At 64.7% G+C, this 23989-nt stretch overlaps 1 protein-coding gene and 1 long non-coding RNA gene across 16 annotated transcripts in view; one reads left to right on the top strand and one right to left on the bottom strand.

Moving 5' to 3' along the window:
- The window catches only part of MORN1 (MORN repeat containing 1), a 74774-nt gene extending 58583 nt beyond the window's left edge, over positions 1 to 16191 (top strand). For 5 of the 15 annotated variants that reach the window (XM_016952532.4, XM_016952526.4, XM_063806012.1 and 2 more), the window contains 3 exons: positions 477 to 610; positions 779 to 858; positions 13269 to 16191. In XM_016952532.4, coding sequence (XP_016808021.2) covers positions 477 to 610; positions 779 to 858; positions 13269 to 13536 — 482 coding nt within the window. In that variant the 3' untranslated portion in view covers positions 13537 to 16191. Of the gene's footprint in view, positions 1 to 476; positions 611 to 778; positions 859 to 4589; positions 5291 to 13268 lie in introns of those variants that run through there. The other 10 variants (XM_016952519.4, XM_016952530.4, XM_054661962.2 and 7 more) reach the window with 5 other exon arrangements.
- Positions 16192 to 18200: 2009 nt separating this feature from the next.
- On the bottom strand, positions 18201 to 21968 carry LOC134809464 (uncharacterized). The gene is made up of 4 exons (XR_010155290.1): positions 20432 to 21968; positions 20066 to 20204; positions 19714 to 19832; positions 18201 to 18453 (listed from the first exon to the last, which is right to left on the bottom strand). It is a non-coding gene; the product is annotated as an uncharacterized LOC134809464 (long non-coding RNA).
- Positions 21969 to 23989: the final 2021 nt, after the last annotated feature.

Raw genomic sequence — 23989 nt, forward strand, 5'->3', positions numbered from 1 at the left:
GAACGGGGCCTGACGCCAGGTCCACCTCGATGGGCCGCTGGGGCAGAACCATCTTCCTCCTCATGCCGCGCTGCAAGGAGGGCACACGGCTGTACTGTTGAGCGCCGGCCTCTCCGGCCAGGGTCCCGGTCCCGGCCCTACCCTGGAAGCGAGTGCCTCGGCTGACGGGGGCTGCTGATGGGAGACCCTTCCCACCGCAAAGCGCTGGGCTCCCTGGCGCTGGGGTGGACTCAGAAGGGGGCGGGGGCGTCAGAGGCCGCGGACACGGAGGACCCCCACCTCCCCTGTCGGCGGCCGGAGGGAGCACCCAGGATGGACAGTCCCTGCCCCCTGACCTGCCCCCACCAAGATGGCATCGTGACTGGCGTCTGTGCCTGCTGCCCTGGCCAGAGCCACACTTCAGCACAGCCCTGTGGGGCTCCCTCCGTCTCCGCCCTGAGCCCCTCATAGGGTCTTTCTTCATTCTGTCTCCTCAGCCAGGGGACACGCGCCCCATTGTCCCGGGGCCTGTCAGCGAGTGGAGCAGGGCTGTGCCGAGTTCACAGATGTCCTCCTGGGGCCGCCCCCGCCTGGGTACCACCCCTTCCTGTTGCTGGACAGCCTCCACAAGGTGGGTGCCCACAGGGGGCGGGGAGGCCACCCCACATCACTCAGACTATCCCTGCCCACCCACCACCTCAACACCCAGGCCATGTGTGCCCCAGGGGGGTTGGAGCAGAGCTCCTGGGCCCACCTTCTGAGCCTCTCCTTCTCCCCTCCTCCTGCCCAATCTTTCTAGAAGGCAGGCGGCAGATCCAGAGGCGGCCTGCACCCCAGGGGGACACCACCCACCACACAGGAGCCACCTGGAGGCAGCAGGTAGGATGAGCCCACCCCACCTGCAGGCGTTCGGAGGGTCAGCTGTGGCCTCCTCATCAGCTGGGCCAGGAGGACGGGGAAGGCCCAGGGGAGACAAGGGCCTGGTCTGGGAAGACAGTGAGCCTACACCGGCCTCGCTCCAGAGAGCCCCCCCACCCCCCCCCCGCCAGCCAGGGTCTCGCGGGGCTAACAGCTGCCCTGCGACTTGCCTGGGCTGGCATGAAGTGGGTGGAGCTGGAGCCGGTCCATCTGCTTCCATCACCACAACTCCCAGACCCGCCAGGCGGACCAGGCTGTGGGCATGCAGAAGCAGAGAGGCAGGAGGGGTGCGGGGCCTCCCAGAGGAAGACGGCTGGTGGCCAGGGTTCAGGGCAGTGGCTTGAGGGGACTCTGTGAGCTGGAGGACAGGAGTGGGACCGGGTGCACACTGCGGCACGTGCAGGCGGGGACACCGTGGGGGGTTTGTGGCCGTCACATCTCACCATCCTGGGCCTGGCAGTGCTACGGGCACAGCACATGCAGGGCCATAACCGGCCGGTTCTACCAGGAGGAAGCTGGGGCTCGGGGCTCGGAGTCCAGCAACAGCTGCCACCTCAAATCGGGACTCTGTCTACAAATTGGAGGCAGCTGCGCGCTGGGCTGTGCTGGGCTGGGCTATGGAGGCGAGGAGGCCCCCGCTGATGTGCCCTGGGGACCCGTCCCACCAGCCCTCGCCTGGCCCCGCACACTGTGGAGGAGCTGCCGGGTTGCTCGCAGAGTGACCAGCACCCGCCCCGCTCCCACCCGCCTGCCAGGCACTCGCTCTTGTTTCCTTGGGTGGAAGCTGTGACGTTTGGGATTCCTGATTGGAGCAAAAGATTTTGGTGACGCAGTGCACAGACTCTGCCGGAAAAATCACCTGCTCTTGAGAGACATGAGCCCTCCTGGGACAGGGGTGGCACCGGGGGCCTTGGGCAAGGCAGGTGGGTGGAGAACCAGACCCCTGTCGCCGCCACAGAGGGGCTTCAGGGGCAGACGAGGGCTGCAGGCATCCCCAGCGCCTGCCTGGGACCGACACGGGGTCTTGGGCCCTCGAGACCGCCTCTGCCTCTGCCCATCCGGCAAACAGAAGCGGACGTGAGTGTGAGTGTGTGTGCGCCGGGGCCGCCTCCTGCTTCCGCCGGGGGTGGGGCGGGTATGGAAATAGCCAAGGCAGTGAGCACAGGCCCAGCGGTGGAGCTCCAGGGAAGAGGTCCGGCAAGGTGGGAGGAGGGCCTGCTGCGGCCCCCTGCAGTGAGGCCCCTCGTGGGGAACGCTCGGGGCTGCCAAGGTGCTGGCACTGGCAGGCCTTCGATGCCACTCACGCATGGGGGAGGCGCCGCCCTCTGTCCGGCTCTGAGTCATGGTTTGTGAATTAAATATGAAACTCGCTTTGTACGATAACTTGAGAAGCAGAGACTAAAAAACAGCCAAGATCCTGCAGGTGCGGGGGCCCTGTTTGCCCAGTGACTCGGCCTCAGGAGCGTCTGCGAGAGCCAAAAGCCGAGACATTCTGAGAGTCTCCCACAGACTCACACAGACCCGAACGCCCAGGGCGGCACCTCCACTTCGCTCCAGAACCGTGGCAACCTCCGCGCTGAGGGTGATGTTGGAACGTCTTATTTCAGCAGAAAGAAGGCTTTCGTTCTTTTCCACCTGAGAGAACGGAGGGGTCGGCGTCTGCTCCCAGCCTGGGCCTCCCAGCCAAAGGGCTCGCACTGTCCTCGAGTTAAGTGTCGTTGGACTAGGATTGTTTCAATCCCAGGACGACCTGGCCACAGAGTCGGAGTGTTCAGTGTTCAAATGATGTCGTCTCTTCGGGGCACACGTCTGTGACCAGCGGCCGCTTCCCCTGCCTCCTGCCGGCTCCACGGCCACACAGCCAGGGCCCTCCCGTCGTGTTGGGACAGGCAGCCCAAAACCAGGCCTGCTCCCCCCAGGGAGCCCCGCCTCTCCATGCAGCTGGCCTTACTACGTCTTCTGGGCGCGGAAACCCTGGGGAGTCTTTCCCATCGGGAACTCTCCGTAAGCTCTGCCCGCTCCTGGGTTGAGGACCCAGCATGGAGGTGAAGGGCTGCACATTTGCAGGCCTCTCCGCCATGGATCATGGGGTGGCAGCGACTTAGAGACAAACCTGGGCCTGTGCCTCTCGTCCTGGATGGAGCCTGGCCCCCACCACCAGTTCCTTGTAGCCACGTGATCCCTTACCGTTCTTACACCTGCTGCACCCTCACCACCCAGAGGCCCTCAACTGTGGCTGACCGGGGCGTCGACCTCACAACCTCTTCCAGGGCCTCCCCAGCTCTGTCCCCGCCAAAACCCCCACAACCCATCTGGGTGTTTGTGTGATGGCCCCCTCTTAGGAAAGAGTGGGGGACCCTGCCTGAGGCTCCCCCAGCTGTGACCCCCATGCCTTCTGCCTGCTCTGCGGTGAGGAAGAAGCTCTGGGGTCTCCCATGCACCCCTCCCTCTGGTCTGGGTCCCAGCTCCCCCAACCAGCGTCCAGACCTGGCTCTGGGCCCAAAGAGCCCACTTTTCAGAATTCTAAGAAAGCTGTTCTTTCCAGCAGCCAACCTGGCTCTGGCAAATCCAAAGGCCTCCAACACTCAGTCGGCTGTGTCCGGTTTGCATTCAAGGAACCCTCGCTGTGTTGTGGCCGAGTGGTTCCAGGCAGGGTCCTCAGCCCGTGCCAGGCACAGGGGAGGGCTCACTGTCGGCAGGCAGGGCCAGAGGAGTGGAAGCTCCTGGCACCGTTGGGGCTGCCGCTTCCGACAGACACGCTTGTGAATGGGGTGGAGAAGGGCAGGGGCAAGGGCCGGCTCTCAGCGCACCCTCGGGCTCCAGCCTCAGCAGCAGCGCCTTGAGCCAGGATCCTGCCGCTAGCACCCTGGAGTCCCAGGAGACCCCTGAGGTCCGAGACCTCCCTCGGGTCCCCCTACAGTGTGGCCCTGTGACCGACAACTTTGTTCTGCACGAGCTGTGGCCCCTACCCTGGCACGGTCCTGTATTGTTCCAGCGTCTCCAGGCCCGAGGCCACTCACTGCACTCAGCTGTCACTCACTCACCAGCTGTCCCCAGTTGCCATCGCTGGGGACCCCCTTTCCATAATGGGGAGGAGGCTTCGGGAGCTGGGCCCGGGGCTGACCCGGCTGCTGGGTCCCAGCTGACATCCCCACTGCTGGGCACAGAGGATGTGGGGCCTGTCCCCAGCCTGTTGCAGCGGGGCCAGCCCAGGCCCTGCTAGACGTGCCCACCGGCCGGCATAATTACGCACCAGGAGCATCTCCAGGCGGGAGCCCGACGCTCACTGCACTTCCTGCCTGGAACATTCTGGCCACCCCCAGTCACGCCCCCCAACACCTGGTCGCCTTTTTATCCTTCCTAAGGACCCCAACAATGCCAGCTTCCTGGGTTCCGTGTTTTTATAGTCCCACTCTCCAGTTCCAGAGCAAGCCCCTTGGGGGACCTGTGGGGGTTGGCCAGAGGTCAGTTGGGTGAAGGCTCAGAGGCATCCTCGTAGGCAGCCTGGTGGGCTGCACCCCATGGAGGTCACGGAGCCCCAGCCCGAGCCCCAGTCCCCGACAGAGCTTGGCCCCTCGAGGCGCAGCCTGGGGGCCCCTCTGAGACCCTGGGGTCCTGGCTCCGGCTTCTCCCCTCGTCTCCGCACAAGCCCCAAAGCCTCACTCACTCATGGAGGTTTTCACCCCTCCCAGGATCCCAACAGGAGCTAACAAAGGGTTCTCCTGGCTGCTCCAAATCTCGAGGCACAGACGAGATTCTGCAGTGTGGACAACAGGAGACCAAGTGAGACGGGAGTGTGACCCCTTCCATGTCCAGACGCCACGTCGTGCCCTCCTGGCCCCCAACCTGGGCCTGTGCCAGAGGTCTGCCGTGCCCCTCACAGCGCCGCCCATTCCCCCATCATAGAAGCCCAGGTCCTAGCGGCCTGCGTGGGGTCGATGTCAAGACAGAACTGCCGAGGGGGACAATGGGAGAAGCAGTGATTCCGGGGCCAGGGGACGCCCATCCCACTGGAAGAACCTGAGTGTGGACCAAGGACAGGGAGCATTCCTTCCGATGCTGGAGTCCGTGAGCAACGGTCAGGGTGGCCGGGCTATGCTCACCAGGGTGTGCTGAGACCGGGGCTCTAGGGGAGCCCCCTGTCCCTCAGAACAGCCACATCTGTGTCCCCTTCGTGCAGCTGCACAACAGGAGCTCCTCTCAGCATCCGCTGGGGGACGCTGGTGCCCTCAGGAGGACAGGCAGCCCCGCTGGGCACCTGGTGAGCGCGGGGTCACCTGGTGCACCCCCCACTGGGTGGCTCCCTCAAAGCCCACATCAGAGCCTGTCACTGTCATCCAGGAGGCTCCAAACAATAGAAATGACTGGAAAAAAATCGACAAAGATGAAAAGTGACACACCAGCCTGTAATTTCGGGAGAGGCACACAAGGGAGAGGCGAAGCGGCGGGAGAGGCGCAGAGGCGGGAGAGGCGCACGAGGGAGAGGCGCACGAGGGAGAGGCGCAGGGGCGGGAGAGGCGCAGCGGCGGGAGAGGCGCAGGGGCGGGAGAGGCGCAGCGGCGGGAGAGGCGCAGCGGCGGGAGAGGCGCAGGGGCGGGAGAGGCGCAGGGGCGGGAGAGGCGCAGCGGCGGGAGAGGCGCAGGGGCGGGAGAGGCGCAGCGGCGGGAGAGGCGCAGGGGCGGGAGAGGCGCAGCGGCGGGAGAGGCGCAGCGGCGGGAGAGGCGCAGCGGCGGGAGAGGCGCAGCAGTGGTTACATAAGAAGGACGGCGCATGCGGGAGAAACGTGCGCCTTTGTTACAACTCTCAGGCAGGATCCTGCAAAGTCGTCTTTGACTGTTCCCTAAAATAGGCAGAGGAAAGAGGGGCCAAGGTTCCTTCACAAGCTGTGCCCCAAGGGAAGCCCGGGTTTCATGGGCACAGAGGCCATGTCTGCCCTCCCAGAGCCCAGCCAAGGCCACCAGGTCCCCCTCAGGCACGCTCTGACCCTGCAAAGCCCTCCAGGGCTTGGTCACCCATGTGCAGGGTGGCCAGAAAGGAGGGTCCTGCCGCGAGGGCCCTACAGACACAGCCAGAGGCTGAGGCCCGGCATCCGCCTGCCAGGGCACCCCCAACTGCCCCAGCAGGTCCAAGGATGTCAGGGAGCCCCTGGGAGAAGCCCGCCCACCCCTGTGGCCACGTGGGGCCGAGTCCAGGCGTGGAGGGCCAAGGCTGCCCTGGCCCGTGCTGCCTCTGGCAGGATGACAGGGAGAGGTGCTGACCAGGAGAGGGGTCCCGAGTGGCTCTGGGGAGGCTGCACGAGGGGTTCCTGCGCCAGCCGCTGAATCTGGCTGCCAAGTCGCTGCCTCACCATGTGCCCCGTGTCCACCTGGGGCTGAACCCCAGCTTGTGGGAGGGGAGACAGGGTGGACGGGATGGCCCTCCCTGTAGTGGGCGGTAGACACAGACCAGACATGAGGGCCCCGCACGTGCCTGCCGCCTGCTGCCCTGGGAGGGGCCGCGTTTCTGAGAGGGCCTCTGGCTGCGTTCCTGCAGAGACATTCCAGGCGTGTTACGGAATTCCACAAAAGGACAAAGCCCTGTCGGTTCTGAAAAGATGTGAGATTATGTCAGCTGCAGAAGAAGGACTCGGTTTAATCAACGTGGCCGTGACTTTGCCCAGCCACACAGGAGAATTCCACAGGAACGGTGGGGGTGGCAGTGGCCCCAGAAATCCTCATTCCATGCTTCATGATAGGAAAACGTGGCCACCCGAGCCCCATCAGCCCGGGACGGGGTCCCTCAGCCCGACCACAGGCACGGGTGTGCGCGGCGACCTTGTGTGTCATTGCTCAGTGGTGGCTGTCGGCATCCAAGCTCCTCCTCCCTCCTCGGCTCCGAGAAAAATGGGCTTAATTAAGACTTCTGTGATTAGTCATTTAATCAGTCATTAGGCCAACACAGATGGAGTCAATTAATTTTTTTTTACTTGAAAAGATCGTGGATGCTCCACAGCCCACTGAGCCCCTTCCTGGCTCTGTCGCCAGTGACCGCAGAGTGTCCCACACAGGCCTTCATCCCTTTTGAAAGGCCACCGGTGGGGACAAGCCAGCACCTGGGCTCCTCACCTGTCCCAGGCCCAGAGGACGCAGGAGACCGACCCGTTCCTCCCTCGTCTGCCACAAAGAGGTGACAGGAGCCAGGAGAATGGCCTTGGAGCCAGCAGCCACCACTGGTGCCTGGAGACACATGGGGCGAGAGCCTGGCCACCCACTGGGCCTATCGGGGTTGGCTGGGTCTGAACAGGGACAGGACTCAGGGTGGCAATGTGTCCGTTCTCTGAGCGTGAGTCCTGGCCAGCACGCTGTGGCCAGTTAGGGGCAGGCCTGGCCAGCAAAGCAGCCTGTGACTCGCAGCCCAGGTGGGGAGGCCTGTGCCGCTGGCTTGCTCAGCCGAGGGGTGCAGATTAAGGAGGCACAGAGAAGCCCAGCAACCGCTCCCACCCTGGCCCCAAGATGGGCAAATAGGCAGTTCCCATGGGCACAGGCCAGGGTCCCCCCTCACCCAGAGCTCCCCCCTCACCCGGAGCTCCCTCCAGTCCTCTCCTGGGCACGCTGGTCTCCGCCATAAACACACAAACACAGTCAGCCCAGCAGCCCAGCCTGCCCCTTGGCCTGAGCCTGGCCTGCTCACGGCTGGTGCCATCTCTGAGCATTCTTGCTGGTGCCTCCTCCACGCTGTACCTGCACGGGGCCCAGCCCAGTGGGGCCTTGGGGAACACGATCTGAAATAGACCCTCGACAGACCCAAAGGGGCCCGCGTGATGCGGTGGTGACTCCGGCCTGCTCGGCTCACCTGCCCACCCTCCCCAAGGGCTCTGCCTCCTCTCTGGGCCTTGCCACCTGCTGACCCCGTGGCCAGGAGGCCCCACTCAGCCCAGCCCCTCCATCCCCAGGGAAGGCACCCAGGAGAGCCACTGGGCAGTGGGTCTCAGGCTGCACCTGGCTGTGGTCCTCATGGGGCCTGGCCCCAGGGCGGGGGATTGGTGTCCCGCAGGCGGGGAGCTGGGCCCCCAGGGATGAGAACTCCCAGGACAATGGGATCGGCTGCAGGGAGGGCACAGGGAAGCTGGGGGCACCAGGGCCCTCAGTAGGCGGCACCAGGTGCCCTGGCCCTACTGCTGGAAGCGCCTCCAGGTGGGAGTTCAGCCACGAGAGAAAGGGATTGACTGGGTTCTTCTTTAGAAACTTTTAAAGGTTGAAAAATGAACCCTGTCTTGTCCAAGCAGGGATACTAAACCAAAGCAGGTGTGAGGGCCGGGCGGGAACAGCTGGGCCTGCAGACGTGCCCAGCGCTCAGCGGGGATGTGGAATGATAACCCCACAGCAGACGGAGGGGCTGGGGCACGGCGGCCGTTAACTCTTCGCACGCCCACGCCGGCAAGGGCCCACAGGTGAACAGGCTCCCCCAAACAGGGAACACCCCTCAGGCTTTTCAAGGCCTGAAGCTGACCGCCCACTGGGGACAGGGCACCTGGGTGTCCACGGTGGGCACCTCCCCAAGGCTTGGGCCCAAGAATCCAAGCTCTGACCTTCTTCGACCTGGGAAAGCAGTCACAAAACCACCGTCATCTCCCTGGGCTGCAGATGCCTGCGGGTGCAGAGGGGCCTCCCTGGGCGGGTTCCCTTGGCAATATGGCCCCCAGTTCCTCGGCCCAGGCAGGAGGCCAGAGGCCTCCCTGGTGCCGGCACGTTCTCCGGGTGTTCCATGGGGCAGGACACACAGGCTGTGCTCTCCGGGAGAGGAGCTGGGGCTGGCGTCTGCACCCGTCTGTGTCTGTGCCTGGGGCTGTTACAGAAAGCACTGGCCCCTGGCTCTCATTTCTTGGGGTTACTAAGGAGGTGACAACAGTTTCCAAGCTGGCCCCAGATCTGCGGCCAAGGGCCCTGATTTTCAGACTTTCACAGGGGCTCCCGGGGCTGCAGAAAGCCGCAGGGTGTGCCTCCTGCACAGCAGGCAGGGGAGCCTGGGCCCTTCTCTGAAAGCCGCACCCCCCCCACCTCCAGGTGACAGGTTCCTCCTGATTGTGTCTTCCTTGACTCTTGCCTCACTGGCTCCCGGCACATCCTGGTGGCCCTAGAGGCCACGTGGAACCCCAGAGCTGGGCAAAGCCTCCTGCCCCTTGTCACCAGGATCTGCCTGGACTCTCTGACTCCCAGGCATGGCCCTTACTGCACCAGTGGACGCCCTTCTCCAGGAGCCCGGACACCAGGCCAGGCTGCAGGAAGGGGTCCCCTGGGCCTCACACCCCTGCTGCAAACCGCCCTCCCTGGCCTGGCAGCAAACTGGCCTCAGGCCCAGCTCTAACTTCATGCCCAGGTCAAGGCACACCAAAGCCGTGCATGAGGAACGTGTCCACGTCATGGACTGGAAGACTGAGGACAGCAAAGGCCGAGCCTAGGCCCGAAGGAGTGGGTCCGGGTAGACAGGGTCAAGGGCCACAGGCTGCCAGAGGTCCCTTGCTCGGCCTGCACTCGGCTAAGGCCTCTCTGACGCCGCTCCCTGGAGCTCTGCTTGGTGGCTCGCTGCTGTCTGCACACAGAAGCCTGTGACGGGCTCCTCGGGAGGCCTCTTGGCTTCTCGGAGCATCTGGCCTGGGAAGGTGCAGTAAGGGGGGTTGCCAAGGCCAGGAGCTCATGCGGGGACGCCGAGGCGCGATGCGGGGCCTTGGGAAAGCGGCCCTCACCCGTCAGGGCGGCCAATTCGGCCAATGGGCCATTCTGGTCACCGCCAGAGGCACAGGCAAGAGGAGGGAGCCGGGTGCAGCACCTTGTTGGCCTTGCAGAGGTGGTGCCGCCTGCCCGCCGCGCCTGCCCCTCCTCGTGGCCCTCCCCCTGTGCCGCCTCGTCCACCCCATCTCCTGTCTGTGCTTCTAAAAGCCACACAGGCCACTCGCAGCCGTCCACAGCCTCTGGGCCTGGTGACAGCGATGGAGCCTCTGCAGCCTGGACACCGCCCACTGTGTTTCAGTGTTTCTGTGTGTTTCTGTGTTTCTCTGTGTCTGTGTGTCTGTGTCTCTGTGTTTGTTTCTGTGTTTCTGTTTCTGTGTGTTTCTGTGTTTGTGTTGCTGTGTTTCTGTGTCGCTGTGTTTCTGTGTCTCTGTGTTTCTGTGTTTGTTTCTGTCTTTCTGTGTGTTTCTGTGTGTTTCTGTGTCTCTGTGTTTCTGTGTTTGTTTCTGTGTTTCTGTGTGTTTCTGTGTTTCTGTGTTTGTTTCTGTCTTTCTGTGTGTTTCTGTGTGTTTCTGTGTCTCTGTGTCTCTGTGTGGGCGCCAGTGTGTCCGCAGCGCGCGTCAGTGGGGACGACACAGGCCTCAGACGTCCAGTGCTGCAGAACAGCCACACACAGACCCTGGGTGAGGCCCGGGCCACTGTGTCTTCACCCTGATCCCCAGACACCAACCCCGACGGGGAGGCCGAGACTGCCAGGCCGATGCCAGGCCAGGCCTCCGAAAGTCAGGAGGGAGCAGGATGTGTCTGCACGGTGGTGGCAGCTGCTGCCTCGGGCAGAACTGGCAGGAGATGGCGCCAGGGTGGTGCGGACTTACTGGGGCCTCCAGAGGGCAGCCAGTGCCAGGGCCGTCATGGCCAGCGCGTGAGGGACAGGAGTGAGGGGCCAGCACCAGCATGAAGGTGTAGTCCCAGGCACGCAGTGGGTGCCCAGACGCACCCCCAGTCCACTGCCCAGGGCTCCTGCACCACCTCCCCATGTGCGGTCCCTGTGGACACTGGCCTCGGGCCTGCTCACCGTCTGTGGGGCACCGATGCCTGCAAATCTGCACCACCTCCTCCCTAGGCCGAGACTCCGGAGCTCCTTGCTGGCTCTGCCCGTTTTCTCAGCCCTGGGGGTTCTGTAAAAGCTCTCAGGATTCCTGTAATCCTGCCTCCTTTCTCTAAGGCTGGCAGCCTGGCAGACTAGTTCTTCTCGGTGCTGAATTATGTACCCCGCTTCCCCTCCTCACCCGCACTCCTGTGTCTTACGTGGGTCCTGGGGTCTGGCAAAGCCTGTTCTCCCCACTCGAAATGAAGTCATTTCGAAGTCTTGTCTTTCATTCTTTTTCACCCAGTTGCTGCCTGTAGGATTTAAGTTTGTCGACGGGTAGGAACCTGGAGAGTCAAGGAGCCCTTGGCTCTCTCCGAGCTCTGGGTGGGCTGTTGACCCCCTTGAGCCACAAGTGACAGGAACTGGCCAGCCACAGCGGGCAGGGCGGTGGGAGGAGGCCGCGGGAGGGTGCCAGCCCAGCAGGCCTCCCCAGGCCCATTCGATGGGTAATTCCGGACACAGCCCAGCCCGGCGCACCTGGGGCTTCACACAGAAAGAACATCTCAGCTGGGCGCGGTGGCTCATGCCAGTAATCCCAACACTTTAGGAAGCCGAGGTGGGAGGATCATTTGAGCCCAGGAGTTTGAGACCAGCCTGGGCAACATAGTGAGACCCCATCCCCACACAAAAAAATTTAAAAAGTAGCTGAGCATGATGGCATGTGCCTGTAATCTTAGCTACTTGGGAGGTTGAGTCTGCAGTGAGCCATGATCAGGCCACAGCATTCCAGCCTGGGCAACAGAGTGAGACCCTGTCTCTATTGCTTAAAAAAAAAAAAAAAAATCAACAAAGGCCAGGTGCAGTGATCCCAGCACTTTGGGAGGCGGAGGTGGAAAGATTCTCCTGAGCCCAGGAGTTTGAGACCAACCTGGGCAACATAGTGAGACCTCCTCTCTAAAAATTTTTTTAATTATCTGGGCATGGTGGCACACTCCACACTCCTGTGGTCCCAGCTCCTTGGAAGGCTAAGGCGAGGGGATTGCTTGCTCGAGCCCAGGAGTTGGAGGCCGCAGTGAGCTGGGATTATGCCGCTGCACTCTAGCCTGGGTCACAGAGCCAGACTCTATCCAGAGAAAGAAAGGAGAGAGAAAGAGAGACAGAGAGAGGAGAGAGAGAGAAGAAGAAGGAACAAGAGAGAAAGAAAAGAAGAAAGAAAAAAAAGAAGGAAGTGAAGGAAGGAAGGGAAGGAAGGAAGGGAAGGAAGGAAGGGAAGGAAGGAAGGGAAGGAAGGAAGGGAAGGAAGGAAGGGAAGGAAGGAAGGGAAGGAAGGAAGGGAAGGAAGGGAAGGAAGGGAAGGAAGGGAAGGAAGGGAAGGAAGGAAGGAAGGGAAGGAAGGAAGGGAGGGAGGGAAGGAAGGGAAGGAAGGGAAGGAAGGGAAGGAAGGGAAGGAAGGAAGGAAGGGAAGGAAGGGAGGGAGGGAAGGAAGGAAGGGAAGGAAGGAAAGGAAGGGAGGAAGGGAAGGGAGGGAAGGAAGGAAGGGAGGGAGGGAAGGAAGGGAGGGAAGGAAAGGGAGGGAGGGAGGGAAGGGAGGGAGGGAAGGAAGGGAAGGAAAGGGGAGAGGAAGAAGAAAGTAAGATATATTTCCGAAGTGCATCTCACTGCCTGGGGAGGAGGGTGGGTGTCCACACAGAGTCAGCCCCTCGTCCTTGCAGCAGGAGCATTGGAGGCACCTGCCGGGCAGCCCAGCTTCCTCACGTGCAGGGACTGCCTCCTCCCCGCCAGGGCCATGGCCACGTCCTCAGGGCCCACCTGCTTCCCTGACCCAGGTCCTGCCTGGCCATGGCCCTGCCCCAGCCCGTGGGTGCCCCGAGGCGCTGTCCAGGCAGGAGGAACAGGCCCATCACTTGTTGCAGATCAGAAACCCTGGTGGGTGGTGGGCCCCCCCAGAGACTGCCTCAGGGCAGGAGCTGCACCCCTCAGGGAGCCAGGGCAGTGAGTGTCTCCACGGGGAGGCCCCGGCAGGACCCTTGGGCCCCTCCCATCCTCACTGCTACCTCTCCTTTCCCAGCCATGGCACTCCCAGGTGACACTGGGCCTCTGTCCCTCCAAGGGGGCACCATACCACCGCCGGGCCTCCTGGTCCCTCTTGCTGAGACTTCCGCCGCTCCTAAGTCGCTCCCTGCAGGCTCCAGCCTCGCCGTCTCTCAGGGGCTCAGGGTCTTTCCCGCCCTCCGGGATCTTCTCAGTTGCACCCTGGGAGGCCTCCGCCTTGTCAGAAGACTGTGGAAATTGGGTGGTCGGTCCCACTCCTGCTCCAAGGCCATAAGCACATCAAGAATTTAGACAAAGAGGATTTGCACAGGGCAGCCCACGGTTCCGAGGGGCAGAGAGCTGGGTGCAGGCTGCCAGAGGACTCTCCCCGTCCTGCCCATGGCCCCGAGGTGGGGTTCGCAGGCCTCTGCTGTGCTGGGGCCCTGAATCTGCCCTGGAGCCACTAGCCCTGGTTCAGGTCAGGGATGCCACGTCGTGGGGGCCCAGGCAGGACATTCAGGGGCCTCACTGTGTCGTCTCCACAGGCCTGAGGGGAGAGCCACGGAGGAGCAGGCTGCGGCAGCACACCTAGGTAGGTGGACAGGGCCCAAGTCCATCGCCGGCTGTGCCACTGTCTGGAGAGGCGAGAGGCCACAGCCCAGGGCTGGAGGTGGGGTTGGGGGAACTCGGCCCGGGGCCCCCAGAGGTAGGTGGCAGTGGGTGGGGGACTGGGGAGCAGCCAGACCCTCCCAGGGACCTGAATGGGAAGGGGGCTGGTGGCTTGGGGGCTGGGGACGGTCCAGAAAGATTTGAAGCTGGGCCGACACAGCCCTTGATGTGGGGAATGTCCTAGAAAGGAGGAAGCCACGGGGGCAGGGAGCACGGGGGCTCGGAGGCCTTGGGGTCCAAGGGGAGCCAAGGGGAGCCGAGGGGAGCTGTCAAGGCCCACAGTGGCTGAACCATGAGGAGCTGCTCCCCAGCAAGGCCGGCTGCAGGGCCTGGTGGGCCTGGGCTGGGCGGAAGGCTCCTCCCAGCGTGGGGGCTGCTGTGGGGACAGCAAGGAGGGGTGCAGCGAGGGCCTGAAGAAGGCTCAGGTGCAGACCCTCAGCCGTGGGGCCTCCTCCAGTTGCCCCAGTCCTGGGGCTCAGCCCCACAGCCTGGGCCTGGCAACCCCCCCCAAGCCAGAGGGACCGAATGCCAGGGCACCTCAGCTACACAAAGGCTCGGACCCCTAGCAGGACCTGGGCGCCGCGGCTGACTGGCTGCCTGACGGAGAACGGAGCCTCTCTGTCACCTGGGCCAACATGAACGACCCTTCGTCTGGTGTCTCTGGGGTTCTGGCTGGAGAGCCAAAGGCTGGAAGGTCTGGGCCCGCTGCTCACTGGGGTCTGGATGCCACCGTGGAGCTTGGAGCTGCCTCTGGCGCAGCGCGAGAACAAGCAGAGCCACCCTGGTCGTGGGGACGGCACCCGTGTGGCTGTAGCCAGTGAGGCCTTGGTGACGGGAGGGGCTGGAGTGCCAGGCGGTGTCCCCCGTGGTCCCACAGCAGCCCTCACACCATCAACCGGGCCACCGCGTCCCGGCCATCCCAGGAGGGGGCGGGGACATCTCTGCAGTGACAGGAATCGGCTAGACGCTGGCATCTGTGCACAGCCGCTCGGCCAGGGTTTATGTGCTCAGCGGAGACAGCTCTGGGGGTGAGGAGCGAAGGCAGATCCGATTCAGGGGCCACTTGGGGCTAAGCCATGTATGTATGGCCGAGGCCCTAAGTGAGAGCTGGCCCAGGGCTAGATCACGTGGCCGTCGAGGCCCGGCCTGCCGCACGGTGGCCACCAGCCAGAGCCCTTGCCGCCCACCCTTCCCATCCGCCGGGACGCCAGCCTCAGGAGTGGGGTCAGATGGGGCCTGTGGCCGGGCTCCTCAGCCACTGCCCACTGAGCTCTCGGCCCCCCGGCCAGCGCCTTGGCCGCCACTGGTATAGCTGGATTCCTGGGAACACCTAGAAACCAGGCTGCTTGGAAACACTGTGGTGTTGCCATGTGGGGCTCTTCCTCCGCCCACCAGGGAGGCTGTCCCTGGTGCCCGGAGCTGTGGCCCACACCCGCCAGGTTGCAGAACGTGTGTCCCCCTGGCGAGGCCCCCCAGAACCGTGGGTTTTTTTCTAAAGGAACTGACTCGGGGCCAAGCACATTCCTCCCGGCCCCCGAGGCTCGCTCTTGTCCAGCCCTGGGAACGCACAGGCGGCCGAGCCCTTGGCCTGGCCGGAGGAGGCCGCCGCTCTGCGAGGGGAGCGCTGTTTTCCAGGCCGGCGTCTGGAATGTTGCTCTGCCTCGCGGTGTGAGCCGACTCCTGCCCCCATTTCAGCTGCGGCCGCATTCCTGGTGTGAGCCCGGGCCAGCCGAGGCGCTTTTTCCACGCTCCGGTGCCAGCCCCGGCAGGCTCAGGGGAGGGGAGAGGATGGTTTCTATGGCAACCTCACTTTTTGTTATTTCTTATTTTCTTTTTTATGGTTTCTCCAACTTTGAAGCTCTCCAGACAGTTTACAGACTGTGAAAGGAAAAGTACTTTTCCTTCTCTGCCGAGTGCCCCCAGCAGGGCCGCCCTCCAGCCCCACCCGGAGAGCCCCAGCGCGGGTGTGGGGAAGGGGCCAGGGCGGGGGCTTCAAAAGCAAACCAGACACACCATGCCTTCAGAGGGTTCGTTATTTTTAAAAACAGTTTATGGAGGAAATGAATTATTTTTCTCCTAAAAAAGTAGGAAAGTATTTGCAAAAGAATCCTTCAGGGACCTGTAGCCAGGTCAGCAGTGGGGGCTTGAGAGCGGCCACCATGCGAGGGTCGTGTCCATCCTTGCCAGCCTCCGAGCTGGAGGCCATAGCTGGGCTGTGGCCTGAGGTCAGAGGTGGTTTCCTTTACCCCAAATTAGTTTATTCACCTATGCTGACCGTGTGTCCAGCCCCCCAGGACCGGTCCGGTGGCCAGTCCTGTGGTTACAGTGCCAAGAATCCCAGAACCCAGGCAGAGACAACCAGGGTCGGGGGCACAGGGGCCAGCGGGCACATGAGACAGTGGGCAGTGGGCTGAGGCCAGGGAGGGGAAGGGACAGGAGCCTGCTGAGGACCAGCCCACCCGCCCCTTGCAGGGGAGTACGTGCTCATGATCCGCGACGTGACCACCCCGCCGTTCCTGGGGCGCAGGCTGCCCCCCGCCTTCAAACACCTGCGGGTCGTAGCGAAGAGGGCTGGCCAGCCACCCCATGTCCTGGAAGAAGGCCCTGAAGCCTCAAGCAGCTGGCAGGCCGCCCACAGCTGCACCCCAGAGCCGCCAGCGCCTCGGTGAGGCCCCGTGTCCACAGGAGGCCACCTCGGTGTGAATGGAAGGAAACGCTGCCTCTGCTTGCGGAACTCTGCTCCCCGATTCTCCAGAGCCCCGTGGTTGCTGGCTTGAATAAAATGCTCAGTGGCGGCTATGGAGGGCACTGCTCCTTGGGCCCCACACCAGCAGCAAGGCCCTCCCCATGCAACCGCACACTCACAGGCGAGGCAGCGGGACTGGAGCCCACGTCCCTGCTCACTGCTGTGGCCCGCGATCTGCGCAGAGCCCTGGGAAGCCTGGGGGGTCAGGCGGGACACATGGGGTGGCTCATCTCAGTGCCTCAAGACCAGGCCTGTGGCAGTCACCCAGGCACCCTGCGAGGCCAGCACGTCTGTCCCACCCACACTGTTCCCAGGCCCAGCCGCGGTCGGTGCTGGAATTCCCTGCCAGGCTGGGGCTGGGAAGGAGGGTCCCTGTCTCCCTGCCGCAGAGCTCTGCAGTGAAGCCCAGCCAGCCAACCCCCTGGCCTCCGCCTGGCACTACCCACTCCAGGCAATCCTGCCCACAGGACGGGCTCCCATGACAAGAGGCAGGAAGCATGCAATCAGCTCTGCTGACCAGGTGTCCTGCCTGCCTGACGCCCCCACCCCACATTGACCAGGGAGGATGGTCAGGGACATTTTACAGCTGCCTCCGGAGGGCCCCTCAGCCAGAGAGGGGCCAGAAGGTCGTTGGGGAGGGGGCACTGAGATGGCCCATGGGCAGCCAGCCACTCGGTCAGCACAGAAGGCGGCCACTGCAGAGACCCTGCCTCCTGGCCCCACCGCGCCTGCCCTGGCCCCTGGCTTCACCCTGCCCACCTGGGGCCTGTGCAGCTTGGCTGGTCTCACCCTCTGCCCGCCCAGCGCTGGGCAGGGAACCAGCCTCCTCATTCCCTTGCTCTCCTGGCGGCCCCTCAGACCTGCCCCCGTCCTTGCAGCCCACCCTCTCAGAAGACCACCGTTTGCAGCCCTGGGGAGGGGGCGTCCAGGGCCCAGCCCCAGCCCCACACCAGACCCATGCCCCCTGATGTTTCCCTCATGCTGCTGTCCCCGGCCCTCCCACAACTAGCACCGACCTCCTTGCGTTGCGGCCAGACCCACCCTCCCACTGTCCAGGCGCACTTCCCTGGGAGCACACCCATCTCCCAGGCCAGCTGCGGCCGGGGCGTCTCTCCAGACCTGCACAGGGAGCTGCTTCTGCTTGGCGGAGGGAGGCTGTGGACAGAGGAGCTGCGTTCACAGCAGTGCAGGAACCCGGGGCAGCCCCTGGGCACATGGGGTGAAGATCCACCCAGAAGCTGGGATGCTCCACGGTGGGGGGCCCTGAGGAGCTCTCAGGGAAAGCCTGGTTGGGGCCAGGTCGGGCGCAGCATGGTGGATGCACTGAAGGCGGCCTGCTGCCCGGGGGCAGAGGGGCGGGCGGGGGGGCATTGCAGGGAGGAACCAGGCCAGATCGCGGGGTGCCGAGTCCCCCATCCTTGGAGGTGACAAGCTGGAGGCCACTGGAGCTGCAGCGAGGGGACCCTTCCTCTGCCAGGGCAGAGTGTCCCCAAGGCCCCCTGGGTCTGAGCTCTGCCACTGGGAGGCCGAGTGCATGTGGGGGGCTCTGGCATCCCCGAAGCTTCCCCAGACACCCAGGCATCCATTCCAGACAGCAAGGCAGGCAGCCACCCTCCCGCACCTTCTAGAAGCCCAGAGCCAGTGGCAAGGCTGCGTCTCCCAGCTGCGGCCATCCTCGAGGCTCCCAGAGCCCAGGGCGGCTTCGTCACAGCCATGGCTCCAGCCTCTGGTCCCTGGGAGCCCGGTGAGCGCCTGGCGGTTCTGACACTGCCCCTTACCCTTGGGGTTGGCTACGCCCATCGGAGCGGAGGCTCCTGGCCTGCCAGGCCTGCTCCGACCTGGGTCATCAGCCTCCCAGGAGGCCAGGCAGACATCGGCCAGGCCGGGTCCACAGAGGAGCCCCCGTGAAGGGCAGATACCACCGCGTCACGCTGACCCTGATCACTGCGTGTGAGCGGCGCTCACCTGGGCCTGCCCCTTACATTTGGCAAATTGCTCTGTAGCTGTTTTTCACTTCAGGATGAAACCACATTTGTGTCAGAAGAAAAATAGAAAATGATGTTTCAATTTAGAGAGAGAAAAATTGCTGGGAACAGCAGCAGCTGCTGGGTTTCCAGTGTGTTGAGCGGCGTCCTCTGGGATTTAATTCCCAATCAGCAGCCTGGCTTTCAAAGTCACAAAACCCACCACAGGAAATCCAGCGCTGTTTTCTCCACAGGGGTACGGCGGATGTGGGGGTCTGCACCTCGGGGGGCTCCTTCATGGCTGACAGGTGCATCTTGCCGTCCATCGAGGCTGACTTTTCTGTAAGCTCTCTGCAAACACAGAAGCCCGGGGCCGTCAGCTTCCTTGGTTATCACAGCAAAACCCCGGGCAGGCATCGGTGTCCCCTGTGCTTGCTGCCAGGGCCACTGAGGGCCCAAGAAGGTGGCCAGGTGGCTACCTGGCCGTGCTCCTCTCCTCATGCGCCACCCACCAGGACAGGCCCTGGGGACCCTGGAGGGAGCAGAGAGCCGTGGCTTCCTAGGGCTGCTGGCGCCTCTCTGGCCAGCATGCCTGGGAGCTAACGGGCAGCCAGCCTTGGAGAGACGCAGCGCCTGGGCCTCGCCTGGACTCCCGCCCCGGCCCCACTCAGCCTACTCCTCACACCACATCCCAAAGTTAAAATACGCAGGAAATTTGAATTCTTTAAAAAAAAAAAAAAAACCACTGCGGGAGAGAGGCTCTGTGGAGACAGCCTTGTGGCCACAGACACGGCTCTGGAGGGCTGGACGTGGGGTGAGGAGCCGGGCGGGAGAGGGAGGGACTGCGGGGCGCAGCATCCAGAGACCAGGAGTGGCGAGGCGGCCGCAGGCCAGGCCGCACCCAGGAACAGTGACCCTCCCCTCAGACTCTGTTCAGGCAGCCCACCGTGGGGACAGAGTCCTCGGGACCCGCCACAGAACACAAGGCCTCCCGCGTCCCTTCACCCTGGCTTCTGGGTCTGCCAGTCCCCATGGCCCTGGGGAGGCCACAGAGACTGTCCCGTCTGTCTGGTCCCGCTGACCTCCTGGGCAGTCCCAGGACCCCTTGCTCTCTCGGGGTGGGGAGGAAGATTCTGGAAGGAGGACGCAGAGCCCCCCACACACGTCTCCCACCAGCACACGCCCCCGCTCCGGGGTGTGCCCGTCCCCCTGTGAAAGATCCTTTCCCATCGCCTGCCCCATGCAGGCCGGAACCAGTCCCTGAGTGCCGAGCCCGGGACGGGGTCAAGTGGAAGGATGGGGGCCCGTGGGCTGACCTCGGCTCGCCTGCCCCTGCTCACTGGGCCTGCGTCTGGGACTGGGCACTGATTCCCGGGCAGCAGCCTCACACCCGGCATTGGGGCCTCAGTGAGTGGACAGACTTGCTGCCGCCGAGCAGCGTCCCTGAGCTGAGGGCGCGGACCGGGGACAGATGTGGTCCCAAAGGCCTGGAGCAAGTGGTGACGGCCACCAGCCCCGCCCACGGCAGCCATGGTCTCCCAGGCTTCCCGGGCCTCCTCTGCGTGTCAGGGGGAGGGCGGGCAGCTCTTGGTGCTGGAGGTGGAAACACACCGGCTTTGGGGCCAGGGTGGCCATGCCATGTGACCGTCTGACTGCCAACACAGCGGGACATGAGCTGGGCTGAGGCCTCCTCCCAGGCTGGGCAGGGGCTCTGCTGGGCTCCTCCGGACCTGATGGGCATGGTAGGGGCTGTGTCTGCCTCTGGCCTGCAGACCACGGCCTACTGGTGCCACCCCTGGGAACCTGAGGCCAGGGGCCAGGTGGCGGCTCTCTGGCAAGCTCACAAACACAGTGTGTTGGAGGTGGAGCCCCCAACCCCAGCCAGCCCCTTCTCCTGCCCCAGGAAGAGTCCGGGGGAGAGCTCCAGGTCCCAGCCCCGCCCACCTCCCTGTGCCCCTCCTACCTCCCTGTGCCCCTCCTGTTCCTTTGACCTCCAAACAAGGGAGCAGTGGCCGTTCCTCCTTTCCTTCCACCCATGGTTACCAAGCGAAGATGACACCGAAAGAGAGCATCAAGCCAGTTGCTGCCATGGAAGATGGAGTCTGTGAGCCAGAGAAAGACAGAGATACACAGAGAGAGGCAGACACAGAGAGAGTCAGAGAGAGACACACAGAGAGGTAGAGAGACGGGGTGAGGATAGTGGGGGATGCCTGCCTCACCCCTTCAGCAGGGCCTCAGCCAGGACACCCTCCAGACCATGCCCAGGCCCCTTTGGCATTAGCAGAGGACAGCGTAGCCAGGCCACAGCTGGGAACCAGACAGGACCCACCTGACCTGTGTCTCCTTCCCAAAGCCTCTCCCTCTTCGCTCCTGGTGCCTAGGGGGGTGTCGAGACCAGCTGTGCAGAGCAGCTCCTCGAAGGCAGGCCTTCCTGGAGGGCCAGGTGCCCAGCCCCATAGGCAGGTTCCTGCACAGCCTGGCCTGGCCTTCCCTGGGAGCCTCAGGCCTGGGCTGAGTAAGCCAGGAGTCGCTGGGCCTGTGGGCTGGCTCAGCAAGACCACAGCTCAGCAAACTGTGCTCAGGGCTGACCACAGACCCATCAGCCCCTTCGTGTCCTGCCTCCAGGCCCAGGGGCAGCCGGCGAAGGTCAGGCCCAGGGCCTCCCGGATGACAGAGCCCCCAGCTGGGGCTTGCAAGGGGAGCTGCCAGGCCCAGGGCTGCCGGCCCTTCAGCGAGCCCTGGGGAGTCTGCCTGGGGCCAGGGTGGTGCCTGGCTGCCCTCTTGTCCCCAGCTTGGCCTCTGGCGGTGGCACTCGTGAAAATGCTGGACACTCCTTCTCCTTGTACTTCCACCTCCCGCCCACGGCAACCAGAGCCAGGAGCCAGGCTGTGGGGGCTCCGAACACAGCTCCAGGGCCAGCAGGGCCTCCTCAGTCTGTGGGGCCGCCTTCCTGAGGACCCGTGGGGAACAAAGGTAGCTGCCCACACCAGCCCCCCAGCCTCCTTGGCTCCTGAGGTGGACCACAGCCAGGGAGGGGCCCCCAACAAGGGTCCAGGCCCTGCCCACCCCTGCCTTACAGCCCAGGAGTCCCCAGGGGGCAGGCCAGGACTCAGCCCCAGCTCTCTCTGCCCCTGCTCCCAGCTGCCCAGCCCAGTGGCTGCTCCCTGGAAACCCCTCGGGGACTGCATCTTGGCTCCCCAGTGGCCTCAGGGAACCAGCAGCCGTTCTCCCGCCTATCTGCAGCCAGGCCCCGTCCTGGAGACCCTGTCCCGCTGCCCCAGACCTGACCCCACCGGGTCCTCATCCACCCACACGTCGAGCATGTGCCCTGCTAGGGCCCCACCTGCCGGCTTCCATCTGGGGACAGGAGAGAGGACACGCGTGGGCTCCACGGTCCTGCCCAGGCAGAGAGAGGCAGGCTGAGCACCACGGTTCTGCTATACCCCTGATGGGGTTAGCGGGAGGGGAGGCTCAGTGCCTGGGAACCTGAGGGCATTTCCTTCCACGGAGCTCCAAGCAGAAGCTGCCTGGGGCGCAGCCAGGCTCCCTGCTAGGAGGGCGGGTTTCAGGCCCACAGCTCAGAGCATGGGTGGGGTGCCTGGGCTGGGGGTCCCTGGGCTGGGGGTCCCTGGGCTGATGGCCTGAGGGAGATAGGAGGCCAGGCCTGCAGGGAGCCAGGGGGGCCGTGAGGAAGAGAAACAGCTCTAAGCGGCAGATCTCGGCGAGGCCGCCTGTGTCTCATGGTCTTCTGTGGTTGGATCCACCAAGTCCCCCAGGGCCCTGCGGGTTGTGGCGAGTGGGCTCACGGAGAGAGGGCGGCCTGCGCCCACTTCCCCAGCAACGACTTGGCGGCTGGGGCCTGCGGGCCGGGATTGGGGGTGTGGTGGTTCTTCCCGGGAACGGACCCCCAACTGAGCAGAACAGGGAGGCCGCGCCCCAGAGAGAAAAGCACCCGAACCCGCCAGGCTGGGACGTTCCGGGAGGGCAGGGTTGGCAGGGACCCCCCCAACCCCGAGCTCGGCCGAGCTGCAGTTCCCGCTTCCACCGCTGGGGGTCGCACCGCCGCCCCCGCCCCCGCCCCCGCCCCCACCGTGCCGCGGGCGGTGAAACCCGTGAAACGCGCGCCGCCTCCGCGGGGCCTGGGGTGGGGAAGGGGGGACGAGCGGGGGAAGAGGGGTACGGGGGGAAAGGGGGAACGGGGGGGCGCTTCCTGCCGCCGCCCTGCCTCCCGCAGCGGCCTCTGGGGGCGGCCGCGCCCACCGACGGGAGGAGCCGCAGCCTCTGAGACCCCCGCACTTAGCCCGCCGGTTCCGGGGGGGGAATTCCCACCTCGGGAGCCGCCCCCACGCTGCAGGAAGCTCCCAGGGCCTCCCGTCCCGCCCCCCAGCCCGGGCCTGCTGCTCGGACCAGCCGCCCCCAGGCCGGAAGCCCCCGCCCCACCCCGCCGGAATCCGAGGCGCTGGCCGCGAATCTGGGGGGCGCCGCCCCGGACGGCAGGGAGGGTGGGGTAGCGGAAGAGGCGGCGGGGGCGGGGGGGAAACTGAGGCTGCGGGGGGGAAACTGAGGCTGCGGGGCTGCCCCTCCGCGTGGGGAAGTGGGGCCCGGCGCGCTCCGCCTGACTCGGGGCCCCCAGTGCCCCCGGACTGGGAACGGAACGGGCGTCGGGGAGGCCGCCCCGGCCCTGAGGACGCGGCGCGGGGCCCGGGACGTGCACCCCTCCCCACCCCCCCAGCGCGGCTTCCGGACCGGGCGAAGGAGCGGGATTGGGAAGGTTTCGGAGCCGGCGCTGAAATTCCTGGGTAGTTCCTCCGCCACCGCCCTTCCCCCGCGAGGCCGGCCTCCGACGGGGCCTCTCCAGGGTGAGGGGCAGGCCCTGGCCTGGAGCCAGAAACAGGATTTCCCCGGATGCCAGGACAGCGCCAGGGCCGGGGACAGGCCGGGGCCCCACTGCGGGTTTTCTGTCCTGCGCAGCAGTGACCCCGCAGACTTCGCGCACGGGGCGCAGGATGGGGTAGGGGGCCCAGAGCCTTGGTCTGTCGGACCCTCAGCGGCCAGCGCAGGTCGGTGGTCATTTCGGAGTTCCGGCCACTGTCCTGTGCAGGAGTGACCCTGGAGGCCGCCTTGGTTTGGCCTGGGGGGATTCTAAACACGGAGGGGCCAACACCGAGACCCGAGAGACCCCGGCCTAAACCTGACCCAGTGCCGGCCACACCAGCCACGGCCCTCCTCGCATCCCTGGGATCACAGAATGGGACAGCCTCCCCACCCACAATCCCCCCAGGCCCTGGCGAGGGCAGCTCCTCCGACGCTACAGCCTTTTTCCTAGGACTGTTTTTCCTTAGAAACAGGAAGCTGGGGCGTGGGCATCACGTCCCTCGGGTGCAGGCCCCACCAGGGGCAGGGCAGAGTGGGGCTGGACCACAGGGCACACAGTACCTTGCCCAGCTCCTGCCCCAGGGTGGGCACAGCAGGGCGCAGGGCGGTGTCCATCTGCGACTGGTAGCCTGGCCTAACCTGGGCATAGCACCGACCAGGGTCATTTCACCCAGCTGGGGGCATCTCCATGAGGGAGGACACGCAGAGCTCCATCGTCTGTCCCTGGTTCCTGCTTGCCCTCCACCAAGACCCCAGCCTGGCCAGGCCCACCTTGCAGGAAGGGCCAGAAGGTTCCGACAGCAGAGAGGGGGACAGGGCTGTCAGGGAGAATCTGGCAGGGCCAGGCCAGGGGGGCAGCAGCTGGCACTGGCCAGGGTACACGGGACCCTCCAGGGTTCGGGGCTGGTGGCCTGCCCGGCCCCCACCAAGGCCTCTAGACGGCCCTCGACCCTCCACACCCCTGGTCTCTGGTTCTAGATCTGGATGGCACCCAATCCTGGTTTCTGGGCTG

Source organism: Pan troglodytes, chromosome 1 (assembly GCF_028858775.2).
Source record: "Pan troglodytes isolate AG18354 chromosome 1, NHGRI_mPanTro3-v2.0_pri, whole genome shotgun sequence".
Classification (NCBI taxonomy): domain Eukaryota; kingdom Metazoa; phylum Chordata; class Mammalia; order Primates; family Hominidae; genus Pan; species Pan troglodytes.